The sequence below is a fragment of the Oryx dammah genome, unplaced genomic scaffold (genome assembly GCF_014754425.2).
Source record: "Oryx dammah isolate SB20612 unplaced genomic scaffold, SCBI_Odam_1.1 HiC_scaffold_23, whole genome shotgun sequence".
In the NCBI taxonomy this organism is placed as follows: Eukaryota; Metazoa; Chordata; class Mammalia; order Artiodactyla; family Bovidae; genus Oryx; species Oryx dammah.
In genome coordinates this window covers 84,033,209-84,056,110 of record NW_024070207.1, presented here as the reverse complement: position 1 = coordinate 84,056,110, position 22,902 = coordinate 84,033,209, and the positions used below count along the sequence as shown (strand labels likewise).

General features: G+C 44.0%; 3 protein-coding genes across 12 annotated transcripts in view; 2 read left to right on the top strand and 1 right to left on the bottom strand.

Moving 5' to 3' along the window:
• Positions 1-1,768, top strand: part of ALAS2 (5'-aminolevulinate synthase 2) — a 29,637-nt gene extending 27,869 nt beyond the window's left edge. For both annotated transcript variants that reach the window (XM_040266061.1, XM_040266060.1), the window contains one exon: positions 1,489-1,768. In XM_040266061.1, coding sequence (XP_040121995.1) covers positions 1,489-1,652 — 164 coding nt within the window. In that variant the 3' untranslated portion in view covers positions 1,653-1,768. The remainder of the gene's footprint in view (positions 1-1,488) is intronic.
• Positions 1,769-2,927: 1,159 nt separating this feature from the next.
• APEX2 (apurinic/apyrimidinic endodeoxyribonuclease 2) lies at positions 2,928-10,749 on the bottom strand. Of its 3 annotated transcripts, none has more exons than XM_040266069.1 (6): positions 10,456-10,749; positions 9,270-9,353; positions 8,465-8,645; positions 7,766-7,912; positions 6,643-6,712; positions 2,928-4,225 (listed from the first exon to the last, which is right to left on the bottom strand). In XM_040266069.1, the coding sequence occupies exons 1-6, from the start codon at positions 10,610-10,612 to the stop codon at positions 3,320-3,322; spliced, it is 1,545 nt and encodes a 514-aa protein (XP_040122003.1). In that variant the 5' UTR covers positions 10,613-10,749; the 3' UTR covers positions 2,928-3,319. The 3 variants fall into 3 exon arrangements, with proteins under 3 accessions (XP_040122003.1, XP_040122004.1, XP_040122005.1); XM_040266070.1 differs by having other exon boundaries at positions 10,463-10,739; XM_040266071.1 differs by lacking the exon at positions 8,465-8,645 and having other exon boundaries at positions 10,463-10,551.
• A 4,364-nt stretch (positions 10,750-15,113) lies between these two features.
• PFKFB1 (6-phosphofructo-2-kinase/fructose-2,6-biphosphatase 1) overlaps positions 15,114-22,902 on the top strand; it is a 125,673-nt gene continuing 117,884 nt past the window's right edge. For 2 of the 7 annotated variants that reach the window (XM_040266064.1, XM_040266062.1), the window contains exons 1-2: positions 15,114-15,348; positions 21,118-21,630. In XM_040266064.1, the coding sequence (XP_040121998.1) occupies positions 21,249-21,630 (382 nt within the window). In that variant the 5' untranslated portion in view covers positions 15,114-15,348; positions 21,118-21,248. The remainder of the gene's footprint in view (positions 15,349-21,117; positions 21,631-22,902) is intronic. The other 5 variants (XM_040266066.1, XM_040266063.1, XM_040266065.1 and 2 more) reach the window with 5 other exon arrangements.

Below are 22,902 nucleotides of genomic sequence, written 5' to 3'. Positions count from 1 at the left end.
TGGATGGAATGGTGTGAATAAGAGGGAAAGAGAGAGAAAACTGAGGAGGAGCAATATGGACCAGACAGTATAACGTATGGCAGGCCACTGGAAGGGTTATGGCTTTAACTGTGAAAGTGAAAGAAAAGTGAAGTCGCTTAGTCATGTCCAACTCTTTCCGAACCCATGGACTGTAGCCTACCACGCTCCTCTGTCCATGGGATTTTTCCAGGCAAGAGTACTGGAGCAGGTTGCCATTTCCTTCTCCAGAGGATCTTCCTGACCCAGAGATCAAACCCGGGTCTCCCACATTGTAGGCAGATGCTTTACTGTCTGAGCCACCAGGGAACTCTGAAATAGAAAGCCTTCTGAAGGATTTAAGCAGATGAGTAACATATCTGAATCTGATTCAGGTTTCAAGAGTTTCTCTGACTTCTATATTGAGAATAGACTGAAAGAATGGGAGCAGGGAGATCCATTAGGGGGCTACTGTGATATTCCAGGTTAAGAAATAATGGTGACAAAAGAAGGGATTAAAATTTCCAAGCCATTGGAAAGCAAAGAATTTGCTTTTTAATAAAAAATCTTCAGAATTAAAAAATGAAAAACAAATAATGGTGGCTCAGACCTGAGGATAGCATTGATGGTAAGAAGTGGTCAGATTTTGAAGGTAGAACCAATGGTTTTTGCTAGTAGACTGGATGTGTCACAGGAGAGAAAGAGAAAAATAAAGGATAGCTCAAATATTTTTGTACTGAGCAACTGGCATTGCCATCAACTGAGATGGATAACACTGAAAGTAAGGTAGACTTGGTGGAGGGTAGGGAGATCAGTAGCTCAGTTGTGCTCATGTTAAGTTACAGATGCCTATTAGATATCCAGGTGAAGACACAGAAAGGCAATTGGATATACAAGTTTATAATTCAGGAAAGAGCTTTGGGCTAGATGTGAAAATTTCAGAATCACCAGCATATACATGGTGTTTAAAGCCATGAAACTAGATGAGATCACACAGGGAGTAAGCATGAAAAAAGAGCCAGGGACAGAGCCTTGGGACACAACTGAGGTACTTCTGACAGAGAGGTCAGGTTCTTCCCTCCGGGCTCCCCACTCCCTCTAGGAAAAACCCCTGCCCCAGGCTCCCAGGTCACAATACTGATGACACTGTGTGTTTACTGTCAGTGTCATCTTCCTCACCAGTCTGAGTTTCCAAGTAGATGGATTCACTTCTTGAGTTACACCATGTCATGTACTTAGGAAGTGGTTCAGACCAGGCCAGTACAGCTTCAAATTATGTCACGAGTGCTTCTCAAACTTTTATACATCACAACACCCATACACAAATAGTAATATTCACATCACACAAAGGAGCAAACTAATGAGGCTATTTCTAGTTCTGAGATATCTCAAAGGGTTGAGATCAATATCTTGGCACATCTGTAATGTGGCACAGGAATTTAAGACATACTCTAACCAATTATTTCCCTCCCTTCCCCTCATCACCTTCAGAGAAGCTGCTAGAAGCCTGGACTGAGGTGGGACTCCCCCTCCAGGATATATCTATAGCTGCCTGCAATTTCTGCCGCCGTCCTGTACACTTCGAGCTCATGAGTGAGTGGGAACGTTCCTACTTTGGGAATATGGGGCCCCAGTATGTCACCACTTATGCCTAAGAAACCAGCTGCTTTGGATCCCCACTCCACCTGCACTTCAGGAGCTGGGCCGCCTCCTGTCCTCTGCTTTGTGTGCCTTTAGCTGACTTGAATCTGAAAATAAAGAGCAAAGTGTAGCACTTGTAGCTCTTTGTTTAACAGAGAACAGATAATTGCATTATACCTGTCTCCCTCAGACAAGTGGCAGAGCCATGAGGAACCCACCAATCACCTGTTGATCTGACCGTCCCATTTTACTGAGAGGGAAACTGAGATTCAGAGAGAGGGAGAGGCCAAAAACTACACAGTGAGTTGCAGAGCCAGGACACTTGTAAGATTTATATTAAATGGCTCTTTCCCCATGGTTTCACCAAAACTCCAGGGATTGACTCCATTTGTAGACCTGAAAACTTTGGCCCCAGGTAGTCCCTGAAGCAAGGAAATGGAATCAGCCCAAATCAATCTGCCTGGAGGAAAGGAGTGGTTCCCCAAAAGCTTGAAGGTATTTTCCAACAAAGAGAATGGATATTCTCCTCAATCCATTATCCTCTTTCCTTCCCACAGTACCTTATAGAACAGTACTTATCAGTTCTATTTCCCAAGGTGGGAAAGAGGCTTGGCTATAGCAAGCAACTTGTTCAAAGCAAGGCTCCCAACCTCTCTAGGTCATAACACACTGAAAACATGTGCATGGAACACTTGGGTGAATTAATATTTCCTGCCTAGGAGGCAATCTTTCCTAATACTTGTACAATTAATTCCTGGTCCTGTCTGGCAACTCTAGGTTTGAGGGATCCATTTCTTTCCACCCTTTAACACATCTGTGGCAGCTGAGACACATCAGTTGGGAAACATTGGTTTAAAGCTACACAGCCTGGGGCTTCCCTGATGACTCATGACTGTAAAGAATTCACCTGTCAATGCAGGAGATCCAACTTCAATCACTGGGTCAGGAAGATCCCCTGGAGAAGGGAACTGCAACCCACTACAGTATTCTGCTTGGAGAATCCCATGGACAGAAGAGCCTAGCAGGCTACACTCCATGGGGTCACAAAGAGTCGGACATGACTGAGTGATTAACACTTTCATACAGCCCACCTGAGTTTTCTGTCCCACCATACCCATCTCCCTTGATGACCCAACCTAAGCAGTACAGGAAACACCAACTAAACAGAGCACCTTTATGATGAGCACCACTCTTCCCTCATCCCTTCTCCTTAGAAGTTCAACCCGGGACTGAGATAACATCTCTAACTCAACTTTATGGGGCACATCCAAAATGTCCATAGGACATGGTGCACTACAACAAAGACATGGACTTTATTTAGGCACAGATACATTTTCTGGCAAGGTAGGAAGGGGTATAAAATTACAGCTTCCTGGGGCAACTGCTTCTGGTGCACTTCTGAGAGGAAGGTGGGAAGTGGGGTGGGGGACTGGGTCACAAGCATTAAGCAGAAGAAGCTCACCAATGAGGAGGAACTACGCAGGAAGAAAAGAGAAAAAAGGAGGCTTTGGAGAAAGAAGAAAAAGAGGAAAGGGGAAGGGTCCTTGAGGAAGGTGAAAGAGGAGGAGGAAAAAGAGGAGGAAGAAAGGAGGTCTTGAGGAAGGAGGAGGCAGCGTAGGAGGAAGTTGGCCTCAGACCATACAAGGTTGACTATGTCAGACATCTCTAGGCCTGCATTGGTTCAGCTGGGCCTGCTCCAGAGGAAGAAATTGCAGCGGGAAGAGGGGTCAGTGGGAGGACCCTGGGGCCTGGCACACATGTAGAAGTGGCGGCCCAGGTTGGGTCCTGGCTTCTTTACAGTTCGCATTACACATGGCTCCCTGTGTCCCCCACAGAGGGGCATGGGTGAGGGTCCTCCCAGCAGAGACTTCCAGAATGAGGTCCGTCTCTCCTTTTCATCCTTGGCCTCTGAAGCCTTGGCCTGCCCCTCCACCACATTGGCCATCAAGTCCTCTTCTGAGGTCTTTGGGGTCATAAGGGTGCCCAGGCTAGGAAGATCCAAGTTAGAAGTTTGGGGGCGACTGGAGGATGGCTGGAAGTAGCTCATCAGGTTTTTTTGGCCTCTACTGGAGACAGTTTTACTTGACCGGGACCTAGTTGAGCGCACACGGGCTTTGTTTTGGTGCATGTGTACCTGTGTTTGATTGCTGGGCTGTAGTGCTGATTGCTTGAACACAGGATCTTGTTTGAGGTGAACCAGGAATCGTAGGATCTTGAGTTGGGTACCTGCAAACTCGGGGAGGAAGCAGGTGCACAGAGGTGGGCACTGTTTTGCTGGCACAGAGGACACGCTTAAGACTGCACCCACAGGGCAGTGATCAGAGCCCATCACCTCAGGCAGCAAGAAGGAGGCCTGAAAGGTGTCTATGACCAGGGTCCTATCCCCCAACACGTAGTCAAGCCGGGAGCCATAGTTCAAATGGCGGGCACCACTGACTGTTGACCAACAGGTGAAGGCCCCCTTCTGCTTTGGGTGGAAGCAGCGGTAGCTATCGATGAAGGGTCCCATGTGGGAGTCACTCTCGCACCCCAGGTTACTGAGCAAACCATCCATCCACTTGCGCCCTGGGTCCTCTTCAAAGCATTCCTGGGGAAAAGGGAAGAAGACAAAGAAAGAGGCAGAACTAGATGCCTAGAACTGTAAGGGACTAACTGCTTCATTTTACAGAGAAGAAAATGTGTCTGTTCCAAAGAAGAATGCTCAAGGTCATACAGTCCGGAACTGGCAGAGCTGGGATTCACTTTGCATCCTTATTGATTTAAAAGCTCATGCTTCTTTTTACTTCTGCATCAAGCTACATCTATTCTGCACTGGGCCATAAATCCCAGGTCTGAAAGCTTCCTGTTGGTTAATCAAAGCAATTCTCAGAATTGCTCACCAAGGGAATGGAAAATAAGATGTGTAGAATGGTTACCTCCAGGAAGCTGGGCTACAATTAGGAGTTAAGACTGTTGCCTTTTCATGTAAACCCTTTAGTACTATTTTGGTATTTGTTTTGGTATTTGAGGGGCTCCAGGGATTCACAACTGAATACTTCCTTTGGCTCTGATTCCTAATTCATCATCCACCCAATCCACTTAGTCATCCATTCAATGCAACAAATGTTCAAAGAACACTGACTATGTGCCAGGTGTGATATGAGTGACAAAGTGGGACCCTGATCTAGTCTTGGGGACCAACAAGGCTTTCTTTTGGCAAGTGATCTGGAGCTGAGAAGTGAAGATTGAGCAAGAATAACCTAGGCAGAAGGTGTTACAAATTGAGAGAACAACTTATGCAATGGGCCTGTGGAGGGAGGGAACAGTGTACCCAGAAGACTGGAGGGCAATGAGACTGTGGACCAGAGTACCAATAGGAGATGACTATCATAGTCCACATAAGCAAGATATAATGGTTACTTAGACTAGGGTGGTGCCAGAGGAGACAAAATGAAATTAAGAGATGATTTGGAGCTAGAATCAACAGTACTCACTGGCCAACTGAATGGGAAAAGGGAGGGTAGAGAAGGACAATACTAACACGATTCCCTGGCTTCTGGTTGGAGCAACCAAGAGGATGGACGGTACCATTTAGGGAGGATGAGACTAGAATAGCTGGTCTTGTGGGAAGTGGACATATTCTGCTATTTTGGAAAGATTGTGTTTGTCATGTCATCTGGTGTTATTTTTTGTTGGGAAAAAAAACAACACATAAAGTGCACTCAAGAGATCTAGGATATTTCTGAACTAAGAAGAGAACACATAAAGGTGTATGACACTATCACAGGAAGCAGGAAGAACAGATTAAGTAAATACCCAATGAGGAATAAGGTAGGGAGGACTGATGGCTTTCAGTTTGCAATGTATACTTCCTTCCCCACCATGACCATCACCAGTCTCTAATTATCTCATTTCTGCTCATTTTCCCCACTGGGAGACACATCTATGTCCTGTGGCTCTTCCGCAAACCAATCAAGGAATCTTCCTACAGCCTCTTCTTTGAGGCAAGCAATGATGAGAACTGACTTGAAGATTCTAGCACAGTGGTTCTCAAGATTGAATATACAATAAAATCAGCCTGGGAGTTTTTAAAACATACTGCTACCCTGGCCTCACACCCAATAGATTCTGACTTAATTGGTCTAGGGTTACATCAAGGTATTCATATTTTTGTAAAGCTACTTATTCTAATGTGCTTTCAGAGGTTGAGAATCATTGGCCTAGAGGGACTCAGAAATGAGGGGTTCATACAAGAAAAGAAGACAGAAGGGAGGGGATGCCCACCAATTCAGAGGACAGTGAGAAAAGCCAAAATGAGAACAACTTTTGCAATGGGCAGAGAGGAGAAAACCTAGGTGGAGTGGATGGAGTGTGACGGGGTGCTGAGGATGGGAATAAAAGACTGAGCACAGACAAGGAAGAGCCTTGAATGCCAGGCCTGGGTGTTTGCTCTGCATGTCTGCAAGGTAACTGGGAGGTATTAAAGATTTGTGAGCAGGAAACATACTCTATTAGGGAAATGATCCAGATAATGTTGAGTTCGAGGCCCTCAAAATCTGACTGGAACTCTCTAGCCCCGTCCTCTGCTACTCACCTTCCTTCCCTGTCATCCCCTAATAAGAAGGGGACTTGTAGTTCCTAATGCACACCAGCCAAATTCTCACCTTGCAGTCTTTGCTCATCATGCCAGAATGATTTGCTCTCCACTCCACCCCCAAGTTCTTTTCTACTCATCTTTTAAGACTCAGCCATTTTAAGATATCTCCCCTGAAGTCCAAACACTATTCTATAATTGACTCGTCATGTGTCCGTAGCCAACCACCATGCTGAGAGCTCTGGGGGACCAACAGTCAGAACTGACTGATAAATGAGTTCACAGCATAATCCTCAGTGCTTTGAGAACAGAATTTCAAACTAAGCTCTGCTTTTCCATGAAGGATATTTGCCACTGGGCCAAAAAAACAGCACTGGTTGGCTGAACAGAATCAGTCAGGAGTGAGATCAAAGGCCTAACAGGAACCTTACCATGTTGACTGCATCCCAGTGATCAATGGGGCGGTGGGCTGTATTCAGATCACCCAGAATGATAACATGGCTGAAAAACATAAAATGAATGTCAAGAAAAGGAAGCAGCAGTCCTGGCCCATCTACTGTCTCCTGGGCCCAAGATCTGCCACCTGCCACATAGACGTGAAGATGGGATCCAACAGCAACTCATAGTAGTCCACCTCTCCAATTTCACTATACCCTTGATGCCTTTTACAAATGACCAACCCAATTCTGATCTCCAAAGGTAAAACTGTTTCTTTTTTGACATGATTGTCTCACTGATCTCTACCAAATGGCATCTTTCTGATCCTTCAAAGATGAGCTCAGGTACCATTCCCTCTAGGAAGCATCTCTTGATTATTCCAACCCAACCTCACTTTCCTGTCCTTCTCTGGGACAAGACTTTTCATTTGTTCTAAGTATGTTGCCTTTCTCTTATTTCACCCTTAAAACTTTACTGAGGTAGGGGTTCATATAGGGCTCCTCTGGTAGCTCAGCTGGTAAATAATCCACCTGCAATGCAGGAGACCCCAGTTTGATTCCTGGCTCAAGAAGATCCGCTGGAGAAGGGATAGGCTACCCACTCCAGTATTCTTGGGCTTCCCTGGTGGCTCAGGTGGTGAAGAATCTGCCTGCAATGCAGGAGACCTGGGTTCGATCCCTGGGTTGGGAAGATCCCCTAGAGAAGGGAACAGCCACCCACTCCAGTATTCTGACCTGGAGAATTCCATGGATTGTATAGTCCATAGAGTAGCAAAGAGAACGACATGACTGAGTGACTTTCACTTTCAGGGTTTCATATACTTATTTTACAAAAAAGAAAACAGAGGCAGGACTAGCTTTTGGGCTCATAGTGAGTAAAAGGAGAAGCCAGGATATGTGACCAGAGGTATTTGAGTACAAAACTCATATCTGTATCACTTGGTCCTCACAAGCTCTTAAACAGAAGAGCCTATTCCCTTGGGCATGCTGTTGTCTACAACTAGGCTGTGAATGAATTCAAAATACAAAGATCCCACATCCCTCCCAATGGGTCCTGACACAGGACTGGGCACCCAGGACAACCTCAAGGAAGCCTTGCTGCACAGGCTTACAGTACCTGCCAGCTGCCAGGAGAGCTTCTGCTCGGATCTGCAGCAAGCGATAGAAGCGCATCTTAAAGGTGAGTCGCTCAGGCTTCCCAGGGTCCGCATGGGGGCAGTAAACGTTGATTAGGGTCAAGGTCTTCTCCTTCCCTTCCCATGTACTGGGAAGAAGAGAACCAGCCCATCAAAAAGGGATCACTTGCAAGCCACCCTTCCCCTTCCCACACCATGTGACTTCCACTCAAGGTTGTCTATGGGATGAAAGTAAAGGAAAGGGATAGAGAAACATGAATGAGCTGGCATACACAGGACTGAGGATTGACTTGAGGATTGACTATACCTATGATGACACACAGGTAAACCAAGTAACGGTGCTGCCATTCACAATGACAGGCCACAGAAGGAGAGCAATCTGGGACAGTAGGTTGACTAACTTGCTTTTGAGGCACCTGTGGTAATAAAAGAGTTAGGCCTCCCAACCAGGCTCCCTCCCACCTCAGCCCCAAGCAGAGATAGAGAACTCAAAATTCAGAGAAGAATACAATTTGTTCCCGGTCACAAACTAGGTAGCTTAGCCAGGACTAAAGTCCAGGAATGGCAAGTTTAGGAAGTTTTCCAATGGTGGATGTATGTTTATAAGGCAAGCCTTAGAACCACCACATTCACAGAGTTGAACTAGCAATGATGGGTGACAGGGGGATGTGGACTATTACCAGATTTTGTGTTGTGTGAGGAGGGCCCGGCCCTCACTATCCAGAGCTCGAAGCTCCTCTTGGGTGAAGTCATCCATGTTTCCATAGCAACCCACATCCCCATTCTGAGTGGAAAGCAGGCCACTCAGGCCTTCTTCAGCAGCCACTGGGGTAGCACTGTCCTTACAGAAAGTGGCTACACCTGGAGACAGAGAGGGTACTGGAGACTGAGCAGGCCTGGCAGTCAACAGCCTGTTGCACAGCCTATTGCCCCTGCACAGGTCACATACTCATCTTCATCAAGCATAGCTCTCTTGATGACTCTCCCAACTCAAGGGCCATGGATACCTGGGGCAAGTCTACTCAAACCCGGGGTCTCAGTTCCTTCATCTTGAAAAGATACAGATTAATAACTGCTAATATTCTAAGTTCTTTACATGTTAGCTGCTCAGAAAATGCTATTATTATTATCATATGAACTAATAAGTTCAGTTCTTGCAACAGCCCTAAGAAGTACACATTATCCCCCTTTTCAAAGTGAGCAACTTTGAGCATAAAAAAGTTAAATAGCTAGCCAGAGGGTACACAGCTAGAAGTGAGCTAGGATTCAAACTCAGGCAGTCCGGCTCCAGAGCTCACATAACTAATCACCACTATTGTGCTTTTGCAATCCAATATTATACAAAAAAATATCCTTCATATAATCTTATGTGGCTTTATCTCTGTAGATAAAAAGCCTACATTTCTTACTGCCTTCTCATTAAATATTGAAAACCCTTTTCCACCTGCCCTCATCACTTTAAAGTCCCCAGAAAGACCCATTTACCCGAATAGCCACTGCGGTTGCGGCTGAAGCTGAAATAGGAGTTGTAGCCCTCAATGATAGCCAAGGGCTCTGTCAGCACATCCCCTGGGGGAAAAAATATGTAAGATTACATCAGAGATAAAACTAGAAAGGCCTGGAATTATAGCTGTAGGCTAATTTCTTGCACACATCAGAGCCAGGGTGGGAAGGGAAAATTAAGTATCTATGATTAGAGAAGTTAGAAAGGTGGGGACGATAGAGGAAACTGATACCAGAATTACAAGAAAGGGGAAGACTACCTAATGGGAGGTGAAGAATTAGGTGGGAAAAGGCTAGGTGACTGGAGGAAGCTGGGGGTAAGAAATGGTTATATGGGAGAGAAGACTGGGAATCTGAGCAGGAGGTAGGAGAGAGAGGGAATTGGAAGATTTGAACAGAGGATGCAGGGAAAGTAGGTAACTGGTCTTAAAGGTGGGTGGGTGGGAGCGGGAAGGAATCAGGGGATTAAGCTGTGGGGCAGGGGGGTGGAGGTGTTGTGTGTGCAGGGAATTACCAGAGTCTAAGCTTGGGGGTGGACATGAAGTAGGAATGAGGCTCTCTGGAGAAGGAAATGGCAACCCACTCAAGTATTCTAGTCTGGAGAATCCCTTGGACAGAGGAGCCTGGGGCTACAGTCCATGGGGTTGCAGAGAGTCAGACACGACTTAGCAACTGAGCACTCTGCTGGGGAGGAGACAAGGGGTAGAGATAAGGGGATCTGGTGACTTTAGCTAGAGGTTTAAAAAGGAGGAAATTAGGGAGTCTAAACTGGGGACAAAGATGGGGTGGGAATTAAAGGATATGGACTGGGGGCAGAAAAGGGAAATTGGGGGAATCTGACTTGGGAGTGGGAGATGGAAAGTGTGTAGGGGAAGGAAATTCGGCGGACTTAGCTAGGGTAGGAGAATGAGTAGGAATCGGGATGTGAAACAAGATGGAAATTGCAAAGGGGAGAGAATTATGATTTCGCCGAGGCCGGGAGATTATGTGGGAATTAGGAGATCTAGCTAGAGCGTGAAACAGAGAGGGGAGATTGGGATTCCGAATTGGCTCTAAGGGGAGGATTCTAAGAACAGAGAAATGGGAAAGTGAAGTATATGGAGCAGGGGGAAAAAGTTAGCAGAAAGGGGAAAGTATGGTAGGGGTTCCTAAATTCTTGAGTGCTCACTGGTTACTTTGGTCTCCTGAAGACAGACGATGTCTGCATCCAGCTTGTCCAAAATGCGCCCCATGGCCATGGCGCTGCAGCTGCTGGGCTCCTCGTATTTCCCCCCTTGCAAGGGGCTCCGGATCCCATTGATGTTCCAGCTCACCAAGCGCAACATTTCGACAACTAATTACAACGTCTTTAAGCCCGCGCCCAACAAAGGCGCTAGGGGAAACACTGGAAACTCTCAAGTCCAGCAGGCCTGGGCCTCCCGCGCGCGCGCGCGCGCGTATTTGCGCAGGCTTTCTAGTGAGTGCCACCCTAAACGGTCGGACGTACGTAGGGCGGGGCTTCAAACTCTTCAGTTTTCATTGGTAGGAGGAGCGGAAGCTGATGGGGAAGGTGCGGTCGGTCTCCCCTAGGGGAAATGATTGCGTTTCTACTCTGCTCAAAAGTCCTTTTGGTGCTTCTGATTGCTTACAAACGAGATTTCACCACTATTCAAGTGGCAGAGCCTTAAGCGGAACCGCGCAGCCAGCGGAAGCACGCAGCGACCAAAACCCCCGCCCCTAGTGTTCAGACCGCACCCCTTGGTACCCCGAAGCCTTTGAGGTGGGGAGCTGGGAGTGTCTGGAATAACCCAGCGTGTAAACGCGGAAGCCAGAGTGAGCAAAGGGATCTTTGTGGCTGAAGGCCTGAGCAGTAAGTAAGGCTCTAAATTTTGGAAATTAAGCACTTGTTGGTAATTGTTTGCATTTACTTTCTCCCAGTCTATAGGTTGTCTTTTCCTTTTGCTTATGGTTTCCTTTGTTGTGCAAAAGCGTTTAATTGGATTAGATCCCATTTGTTTATTTGCTTTATTGCTTTTACCTTCGAAGACTGATCTAAGAATGTATTATCAGGATTTATGGCAGAGAATGTTTTGCCTGTGTTCTTTTCTAGGAGTTTTATTGTGTCATGTCTTATATTTAACTCTGTAAGCCATTTTGAATTTGTTTTTGTGTATGATATAAGGGAGTGTCCTAACTTCATTTATTTACATGAGGTTGTCCAGCTTTCCCAGCACCACTTGCTAAATAGACTGTCTTTCTTCCACTGTATGGTCTTGCCCTCTTTGTCCAAAAGTAATTGAAAGTAAGCGTGTTAAGACAGAAATATAGACCAGTGGAGCAAGGTAGAAAGCCCAGAGATAAACCCATATACCTATGAGCACCTTATCTTTGACAAAGGAGGCAAGAATACACAATGGAGTAAAGACAGTCTCTTCAATAAGTGGTGCTGGGAAAATGGACAGCTAACTGTAAAAGAATGAAATTATAACACTTCCTAACACCATCACAAAAATAAACTCAAAATGGGTTAAAGACCTAAATGTAAGGCCTGAAACTGTAAAACTCTTAAGGAAAACATAGGCAGAACTCTCTTGGACATAAATCACAGCAATATCCTCTATGACCCAGCTCCTTTAATTTAATTAATTATGGCTCAGTTGTGTCCGACTCTTTGCGACCCCATGGACTGTAGCCTATCAGGCTCCTCCGTCCATGAGATTCTCCAGGCAAGAGTGCTGGAGTGGATTGCCATTTCCTTCTCCAGGGGATCTTCCCAACCCAGGAATCGAACCCGGCTCTCCCGCATTGCAGGCAGACGCTTTACCGTCTGAGCCACCAGAGAAGCCCCTAGAGTAATGACCCAACTCCTAGAGTAATGGAAATAAAAGCAAAAATAAACAAATGAAACCTAATTAAACTTAAAAGCTTTTGCAAAGCAAAGCATAAACAAGATGAAAAGACAACCCTCAGAGTGGGAGAAAATAATAGCAAATGAAACAACTGACAAAGGATTAATCTCCAAAATAAGCAAGTGACTCATGCAGTTCAATATCAGAAAAACAAACAACCCAATCAAAAAATGCACAGAAAACAACCTAAACAGACAGTTTTTCAGAGACATATAGATGGTTAATAAACACATGAGAAAATGCTCAACATTTCTTATTATTAGAGAAATGCAAATCAAAACTAGAATGAGGTGTCACCTCATACTGGTCAGAATGGCCATCAAAAAAAAAAAATCTACAAACAATAAATACTAGAGAGGGTGTGAGAAAGGGGAATCCTCCTGCACGGTTGGTAGGAATGTAAGATGATACAGCCTCTGTGGAGAACGCTGGAGATTTCTTTAAAAACTAGGAATAAAGCTACCATATGACACAGCAGTCCTGGTACGGGGCATATACCCTGAGAAAACCACAATTTTAAAAGACACATGTACCCCAATGTTCATTGCAGCACTATTTACAATAGCTAAGGCATGGAAGCAATGTAGATATCCATCAACAGATAAAGAAATTGTGGTACATATATACAGGGAAATATGTGTGTGTTTGGTGGGAGGTTGGGTGGGTGTGTGAGCACATGCATGCTCAGTTGTGTCCAAGTCCTTGTGACCCCATGGACTGTAGCCCGCCAGGCTCCTCCGTCCATGGGATTTTCCAGGCAAGAGTACTGGAGTGGGTTGCTATTTCCTTTTCCAGAGGATCTTCCAGACCCAGGGATCTAACCTGGGTCTCCCGCATTGTAGGCAGATGCTTTACCATCTGAGCCACCAGGAAAGTCTATGCAATGTATACTTTACCATAATGAAAAATAATAATAAAAGGAGTGAGGAACCATCACCTCTTCCTAGTTCCAAAACATCACCTAAAGGGAAACACATACCCATTAAGCAGTTAGTCCCTATGCCCTTCACCATGAGCACCTGTATGCCTTCAATTTGCTTTCTCTCCCTATGTGTTTATCTATTTTTGATTTTTCACATAAATTAAATCATTGCAAAATGTACTAAATCCCACTGAATCATACACTTTAAAATTGTTAACTTTATGTTGTGCAAATGTTACCTTGGGCTTCCCCAGTGACTCAGCGGTAAAGAATTTACCTGCAGTGCAGAAGACATAGGAGACACGCTTATGATCCCTAGGTTGGGAAGATCTACTGGAGGAGAGAGTGGCAACCCACTCCAGTATTCTTGCTGGGACAATCCCATGGACAGGGGAGCCTGGCAAGCTACAGATCAAGGGGTCACAAAGAGTCACGACTGAGCACTCAAATTTTGCCTCAATTTTTAAAAAGCATATACACACTATAATATATAAAACAGAGAATCAACAAGGACCTACTGTACAGCACAAGGAACTCTACTCAATACTTTGTAATAATCCATATGAGAAAAGAATCTAAAAAAGAATAGATGTATGTATATACTCTACTTTGTTATACACCTGAAGCTAACACAATATTATAAATCAACTATACTCCAATATAAAATAATTTTTGTTAAGAAAAGGAGAGGATAATGAAATGTTCTATGTGCATTTATATGGGAAGATAGCAAAGTATATTGGGGGCAGGCTGCAAAATGGTATTGAACCTTTTGAATAAACCATGGGGAAAATGAAGGGGTGGGGAAGCACTCTAATGGAGTAAGACTTAGGAGAGGGCCTCTGGATTTATTGGGCTGGGAGAGGGAGATGGGGAAGTTTCATCCAGCCCACCCTGTAGCCATTATTTTTCTTTGGCTTTATAGCATCCCTAGGATGCGACCTGGCAAGTACTTTCTCTTCATTTCTCAGACGATTAAAATCAAGACCCAGAGAATCTAAGAGGATTATCCATGTTCCAGAGCAGCACTGTCTCCCAATATAACCGAAGCCTCTTCCATATGCATTTATCTCACTTCCTTGTCAGAGCAACTTTGTAGGGGACATTAAGGCTAAATAAGAGAGGTTCAGTGAATTTGAATCAGTATCACAGAAGTAGTAGAGCCAAGATTCAATCCATATCTTAATCAGCTCAAGGAATACTTTCGTAAGTTTTTTTTTTTTTTTTTTAATAATCACCCATGCACCACTTTTTCTCTGGGCCCCCACACCACCCTATCGTCCATTCTGTCACAGCACTTACAATGTACAGCTACCACTGATTTCTATTTCTATCACTAGACTGCCAGCAGCTTGAGAGCAATGACTATGTCTGATTCATCTCATTAGTCCCATCTCCTAATAAAGCACACAACACATGTTAGGAGTTAATAAATGTTTGCTGAATGAATGAACAAGCAAGAGCATCAGCAGGTTAGTGACTTGTTTCCTGAGAACATAAGAATAGAGATAATATACCTGCCCAATATCCAGGGGAAAGTATAACTTTGCATCCTTAGGTTCCTCACCCAGAATTGCAGTATAATTACTTTTCCCCCAGAATTCCAACCATCATTCTCAATGTCTGCAAAAAATACCTAAAGAGCTGCTTTTCTCCTTGGAAGACTTAAAGGTTACATTCCCTCTGATGGACTTAAAGGTTGTTGCCATCAGAAAATATCCTTGCAATTAAAATTAAAATGCTGGTTCTTTAAGCTTTTTCATGTTTTGGTGGTTATAAGCTTAGGACTGAGTCCCAAGAGTGGAATAATTAGGACAAAGGAAATGAACATTTGTATTGCTCTTAACTTCCTATTGCCAAATCACTTTCCAGTAAGGGATCATGTCAGTTTGCACTGAAGACCAATATGAAACAGCCCTAAGGAAATCCAGATCTTGCCTCTTTCCATTGCTGGTTTTCATTTCCCCATTCTGCAGTAGCTTGTTAATATTAGTTCTGACCTTCGGGGTTGGCCTGAAGAGAAAAGGCTCCGGATGACTCAGGAACTTCTTTGGCAACTACAACAGCTGATATTTCAACAGTGGGTACACTGCCTTTCTTACCAAGGGAACTTCCTAGCCTTCCCAGAGAACCAACAAGCACTTCCAGACTCCCTGTTTGATGCCACCCTCTGGACCTGCTTTGGGGGTCTAAATGCAAGAGTCGTGTGTCGGATAATTAGTGATGGAAGAAAAAACCTCTAGGAGAACAGGTAGGTGAGACAGAAGAAAAATAGATGGGAGTTAATACAAATATAAATCCATTCTTTAGGCTCTCTGGAAATTTTTCTTAGTGTAGGCAGTCACTTGAATTGTTCACTAAAGTGTATGGGAAGTTTGGGATTAATATAATTTCTACATCTCATTATCTATCATCCATTCTGACCTGTCTTTGGGGAACACTGGCCCAAAGGGCAGTTCCTTAGCACTTTTAGAAGTCTCTCTAACTTGGTCTAGTCCAGTTTAAAAAAAAAAAAACTGGACGATAGATATTATATTTCTTAACTGCCAACTGGTGTATTAAATAGGACTGGTTTGCTATGGCACTTTGAACAAGCTTTTAGCTTCTTTGGGCTTCAGTAGCCTCCTCACTAAAATGGAAATTAAAGTCCCTATCCTATTTCCCTCAGAGGGCTGTAACAAGGTGAAGAAGAGTAGGATGAGAGGAACCAAAGCTCTTTGGAGATATTTCAGGATTTCTGTGCTCTGTGTTAGTGATCTTACCTTTTCTGTAGCCTCCACAGGCAGTACCACCCACAACTCTCTTCTCCCTGAGTGACTGTGGTCTGTGGAGTGCAAACCTTGGGCTCCAGGCATGGCACTGAAAGTAGTGAGGGGATAGTAGGTCAGGGAAGTGGCTAAGAAGGAAATTGCTCCTAGGCTGCTGCCACAAAAGGCCTAATATACACATATAGACATCTGATCTATAAGCATACAATCTCCCCTCCTCACTCTAACACGAATGCATTAACATCCATACACTCCAAGAATTACCAATAAAGAGACTCTATTTGTGATTTTGATACCCATCAGTACTGTCTTGATATTGCTTTTAATGAAATTCTTCCATGAATTCCATACTTTGGGAGGATGATCAGAATCTGCATACCTCAGGAAGTCACACTTTATGCTTTCCCCCATACAGTTAATCCCAAATTAGAATTTGTGGTTCAACTCTTAGTCTTGAGTTAGGGTAAGTGAGTTTCTGATACTGAGTGAAATTTTCTTTTTCCGTAACCAGTTATTTGGATGATTTTGGGGGAGTGAAGGGACTTCATTCTTTAGTTCTCTTTGTTTTACCCCATTCAGAGTTGAGAAACTCTCTAGATCCTCCTACCACCTTCTACCTTCAGTTGAGTTCAATGCTCAGTCATGTCCAACTCTTTGTGACCCCATGAACTGCAGCATGGCAGGACTCCCTGTCCATCACCAACTCCCAGAGTCCACCCAAATCCATGTCCAACGAGTTGGTGATGCCATCCAACCATCTCATCCTCTGTCATCCCCTTCTCCTCCTGCCCCCAATCCCTCCCAGCATCAGGGTCTTTTCAAATGAATCAGCTCTTTGCATCAGATAGCCAAAGTATTGGAGTTTCAGCTTCAGCGTCAGTCCTTCCAATAAACACCAAGGACTGATCTCCTTTAGGATGGACTGGGTGGATCTCCTTGCAGTCCAAGGGACTCTCAAGAGTCTTCTCCAACACCACAATTCAAAAGCATCAGTTCTTCAGCGCTCAGCTTTTTTTATAGTCCAACACTCACATCCATACATGACCGCTGGAAAAATCATAGCCTTGACTAGATGGGCCTTTGTTGGCAAAGTAATGTCTCTGCTTTTTAATATGCTGTCTAGGTTGGTCATAACTTTCCTTGCAAGAGGTAAGCGTCTTTTAATTTCATGGCTGCAGTCACCATCTGCAGTGATTTTGGAGCCCAGAAAAATAAAGTCAGTCACTGTTTCCACTGTTTCCATCTATTTGCCATGAAGTGATGGGACCGAATGCCATGATCTTCTTTTTCTGAATGTTGAGCTTTAAGCCAACTTTTTCACTCTCCTCTTTCACTTTCATCAAGAGGATTTTTAGTTCCTCTTCACTTTCTGCCATAAGGGTGGTGTCATCTGCATATCTGAGGTTATTGATATTTCTCCCAGCAATCTTGATTCCAGCTTTTGATTCTTCCAGCCAAGCATTTCTCATGATGTACTCTGCATATAAATTAAATAAGCAGGGTGACAATATACAGCCTTGACATACTCCTTTTCCTATTTGGAACCAGTCTGCTGTTCCATGTCCAGTTCTAACTGTTGCTTCCTGACCTGCATACAGGTTTCTGAAGAGGCAGGTCAGGTGGTCTGGTATTCCCACCTCTTTCCGAATTTTCCACAGTTTATTGTGATCCACACTGTCAAAGGCTTTGACATAGGAAATAAAGCAGAAATAGATGTTTTTCTGGAACTCTCTTGCTTTTTCAATGATCCAGCAGATATTGGCAATTTGACCTCTGGTTCCTCTGCCTTTTCTAAAACCAGCTTGAACATCTGGATGTTCATGGTTCACGTATTGCTGAAGCTTGGCTTGAAGAATTTTGAGTATTAATTTACTAGCGTGTGAGATGAGTGCAACTGTGCGGTAGTTTGAGCATTCTTTGGCATTGCCTTTCTTTGGAATTGGAATGAAAACTGACGTTTTCCAGTCCTGTGGCCACTGCTGAGTTTTCCAAATTTTTTTGCATATTGAGTGCAGCACTTTCACAACATCATCTTTCAGGATTTGTAATAGCTCAACTGGAATGCCATCACCTCCACTAGCTTTGTTCATAGTGATGCTTCCTAAGGCCCGCTTGACTTCACATTCTAGGATGTCTGGCTTTAGGTGAGTGATCACACCATGGTGATTATCTGGGTCATGAAGATCTTTTTTGTATAGTTCTTCCATGTATTCTTGCCACCTCTTCTTAATATCTTCTGTTAGGTCCATACCATTTCTGTCCTTTATTGAGCTCATCTTTGCATGAAATGTTCCCTTGGTATCTCTAATTTTCTTGAAGAGATCTCTAGTCTTTCCCATTCTATTGTTTTCCTCTATTTCTTTGCATTGATCGCTGAAGAAGGCTTTCTTATCTCTCCTTGCTATTCTTTGGCACTCTGCATTCAAAAGGGTATATCTTTCCTTTTCTCCTTTGCTTTTCACTTCCCTTCTTTTCACAGCTATTTTGAAAGCCTCCTCAGACAGCCATTTTGCTTCTACCTTCAGATCAGGTTATTTCCCCCACTTCCAGTTCCCTGAATACTCCCTTTTTATAAAATTTATCTTGTTGAATGGGGATTATTTGTACACATGTTCATCTCATCCAGGCAGAGAGATGTAGATTAAGCAAGTATCCTCTGTTCCAAGGCCTGAGCTGGACATCTGGAAACAGATAACAGATAACTGAGATCCATCCTTAAGGAGCTCAGAATCTAGTAGGAAAGTAGACTGGTAAAACACAGGTTGATACTTGCTCAGATAAACAGAAGCATATAAGCAATGTGAAAACCAAAGCCAAGGCTTCTCAGAGGAGGTGAGAATTGAGCCCAGCCTAGAAAATTGAGTCATATTTCACTGAGAATGGAAAGGAAGGGAAGGCATTCCAGGCTAAGCAAAACACCCAGAGGCAAAAAAGTACACAGTGAGTTTGGGGGCCCAGTGAGTCAGCTGGTACAATTTAGCTATGGGAGTTTAAAGAGATAAATGACTGGAGAAGTAGGTTTGATTGAGAAGAGCCAGGGCTGAGGCCTTTCCATAAAGCTTGTTGAGTTTTTATACTTCTGGGGATCACAATGGATAACAGTGGTTAAACACACAGACACATACACATACACACACAAACACACACACAGAGCTAGTTCCAGGCAATTTTAATTTGGATTTTCAAGCCTGGACTCCAAGTTTGCCTTTCAGACCTTGTCAAAATCAGCTAAGCTCCTATCTCAGATTTCCTGCTGCTAAAATTATCTTTCATGCAGAGTCATGAGGACAAAATTGTAAACATAGTAAAGGGGTTCGTATGACTAGATTGATTACATCAGATGAGCCACTTCCCCTCCTGAGACCTCAGTTTCCCTGTGAGGCTAGTGAGAATGTTTGGAAGGAGCAACTATGAAAAAGAATATGTTTCTTTGTGGACCTTGGAAAACATACTTGTAAAGCATTATTATTAAGATTATTAGCATTAGCAGAGTGATACAGTTAGGAGACTTATTAGAATTAAGAGAATTGTACCTCTTCCAAAGTCTAGGACTAGGACTCTAAATGTTATGAGCTAATCTGGAGGACCACATTCTTAAATCAAGCTATTTTTATCAGTTAAACCAACGAAAAACCCTGGACTGGAGAAATTAGATCCCCAGTGTTTTATTCTTGACTTGGAGATTTAATTTGCTATAGGACCTTAAGAAAATACTTCCCCTCTCAGGCCTTTATTTTCTTACCTGAGAGAGTTGAATGAAATGATTTCTAGGGGTCTTCTGTATCATAAAACCAAAAAAATAAAAATGAATTCATCTTTCTAATTGATTGGCATGAGTTCTTTATTACAAATGTTAACCCTTTGTCATAATTTTGTAAGTTTCTTTTGCTGTTCCCTGAATTCTCACCATCACATTAGAAATTGTAGATTAGCCAAAGAAGTGATTGATCTTTTACTTCACAGAGGGAATCACTGTGTTACATAATATATATTGAACATTTCCCAGATTACTTTATATGTGTTAACATACCGAATCTTCAACTACACTAAGATACACTTATGAGATGAAAACACAAAGTGTTTCACCAGGGCACTGCAAAGTTGTGTTCTGCCCAGGGTCTCCTAGCAAGGGGGAAGAGGTGGGATTCCACTCAGGTAGCATGGCTCCAGAGCCCAATGCTTTTAACCACTGTGATCCACTGCCTCAAGAGATTCATTTAGAAGGGAAGGCTCTGAAATGTATTGAAAGTTTGGTATGATCTATACACAGAAACTGGAGGGAATCTAACCCTTAGGTAGACTGGGATGCTGAGAATGTATTTTAGGGAACTTCTTAAATGGCAAAGTGGAGCTGAGAGCACTGGAGGTCAGGAATTGGAGATTTATATCCCCAAGAGAACGGCCCAGTGTTGCCTAGCTCAGAGGAAGAAACTGAGCTTCCATGTAGCCAATCACTGGAGGTTTATCAAGGGGTGGGAAGGTTGCAAAAGAATGAAGTAAGAGCACACTTGAACATCTTCCAAGTAAGCTATGCTGTTAGATGAGTTTTACACATAAAAGTTTCAAAACAATCAGGGGGAGGGAAAAGAAGATAATTCTAAGTAGGATGGCTCTGGTCTATGGAGTTGTCCTACTTTGAGGCCATTGCTTCCTATTCCCCACAGTCTGCTTGCTGCAGCCTCCCTCCAGGCCTCCACCCTCATGGCTTGACATGAAGAACTTTAGTCAAGTTCTGGGTCAGATCACAATTCCTTTCTCCCTAGAGGACCTAATGACAGTTGGCAATCACACTGTCACTTTCCCTAGCAATGGCTGCATACACATCTCTTCCCAAGGAGTCAGGTTTACTCTGATTTATTTAGCCTTGGCTGGAGAGAGCATAAAGATGATCAAACAGTGCCCATCTCTCTGAGAGGGTCCCAGGCAGCACACTTTCACATTTTAGGAAAGCAGGACCCTCAATAGGAAAGGTAGCTGCATTCAGGGGAAGAAAAGGTTTGTAGTACCTTTGGGAGGGCATTGAGGCAGTAAACCTTCCACTTCCAGTTCGGGACAATGATTGCTAGCTCAAAACTTTTTTTTCAGTAGGGACATTGTATTTGTGTGTTTGTATTTGGGAATCTTGTATTTCTGATGTGGATCTCTGTTTCTGGGCTGGAGCTTGACATTCTGCTTGGGCCTGTTTTTTTACTGCAAAGCTATGAAAGCTGCTGAGATCTGACTCCATCACCTTTGCCTCCCCACCCCAACAGGACATAAGCACATGATCTTCAGTCTTTTATTTGCATACTCTACTAGTCCTGTCTTCATTGGAGGGAAGTGACTGGCCAGACCTGGGCTGTCTTGCTGGCTGCCTTCCTTGCTGGGCTCCAACTTATCTCCTATGTACACAGCCCTTGGAGTTCAGAGGCCTCTGCTGACCTCTGCCCAACCTCTCCTCTGCACCCAAGCCCTCAATGGTACATACAAGAGCAGAGGAAGGCAAGGACTAGGAGACAAGAGAGAGGCTGGAGACAGGCTGCAAAAGGGCTCAGAATCCCGCGCACCTCCCTGCCCCAACTCTGTCCACCACCTGCTGTGGCCACAGCAAAAGAAGAGAGAGCTAATAAGACAGAAAGTAAGGCCGGGTACCTTGTGGACAGTGGTGTCGTTAGCTGTGACGCCTAAGATGTCTCAAGAGCTGGGAGAGCTCACCCAAACCAGATTGCAGAAGATCTGGATTCCACACAACAACGGCAACAGCAGGCTGCAACGGAGGAGGGGCTGTAAGTGGAGTTTGCTTCTGTGGGCTTCAAGGTGGTGGTGGTAGAATGGGTGTAGAAGATCAAAGGACATGGCCCCCTGTCCATCCCCACCCCAACCTGAAAGTTGGAATAGATGAGCAGCAGGATGAAATAGCTACAGGGTAACAAGATGCTAATGTCAAAAACAGAGAAAGAAGGAGAGAAAGAAAAACAGAAAGAGAGAGGTGAATACAGAGAAAGAATGATGGTTACATAAAGACCATCTTAATCAGAGGGATTTTTGACTAAGAATTTTTTCTTTTATCTGGAGCTTATTTGGAATACTTCTTGTTTGAAATCTGACTGTTCTAGATCAGTGCTTGCCTAAATGTTTTATTTTGGTGACCTCAGTGAAATGGCTGGAAATTTGTACTGTCTGATAGCTCTTGGGTGAAATAAAATTCTTGGCATGTTTCTTAGAGGACAGGTGCTGGGTGCACAACAGTTCCATATCATTGGTCAGTTTTGCTCCTCCTCTTTCTCAAGCCTCCTTGAGAAACTGGGTTTAACTGGGTTGGAAAAGGCTGGGTATCCTGCCTAACTGGGTTGGGAAAGGCTGGTGTCCTGTCTCCTGCATTACCTTCATGGCACATATGGACACATTTGCTGCTCTAGGAATCTGAGGGAGAAGACTCCCAGGGAAAGACTACTGGTGTAATGTCCACTTTGAAAAATTAAGAAAGGGGGAAAGCAAACAAAACCTGTAAATATATTTTTTAAGTAGATTATACCATTTCCCATAGATAACAGGGGACAGTTTGCAGATCAAGGTGTTTACAGCCCGAGAATTTTGACCTGAGGAGCCATAAGGTGGGTGGAGATAAGACAGCTATGGACTGTGGGACCCAGACATCTTAAGGACCAGCTGACCAAGCTTCCACTATGCTAATGCTAGAAGAGGTCCAGGCTCACAGCTAGTGAGAGGAAGATCCAGGAAGATATAGGATGTTAAATATACTATGTAGAATGGAGGGTATGGATGGAGGGAGAGAGGGGAAAAAACCTAGCCTTCTGTTCTTCCTTTTCCTCTCCATCAGCAGTTTCAATCACTCATCTGGAGATCAAGGAGCCCAGATGAGACTGAAAATTACATCCCACCCTCACCCACCAGGCCACTTTTATTCCTTCTAAGGGACTATTGGATTAAGCTGGCAAGCAGGCAAGCCACTCTCTATTTCCTTTCATTCTATTTTCTGACAGAGGTTATCCAAGGAACTATTTGTTCTTTAAATATTTGGCACAACTTCCTGGTAA

Bases quoted from the DNA above. Each gene is read 5' to 3' on its own strand.
- APEX2 (XM_040266069.1), bottom strand. From the start codon at position 10,612: ATGTTGCGCTTGGTGAGCTGGAACATCAATGGGATCCGGAGCCCCTTG. The intron at 9,354-10,455 runs GTGAGCACTCAA...TTTTTCCCCCAG, and splicing joins TCAGGAGACCAAAGTAACCA to GGGATGTGCTGACAGAGCCC. The intron at 4,226-6,642 runs GTAAGGTTCCTG...CCTTTTCCCCAG, and splicing joins ACTGGGATGCAGTCAACATG to GAATGCTTTGAAGAGGACCC.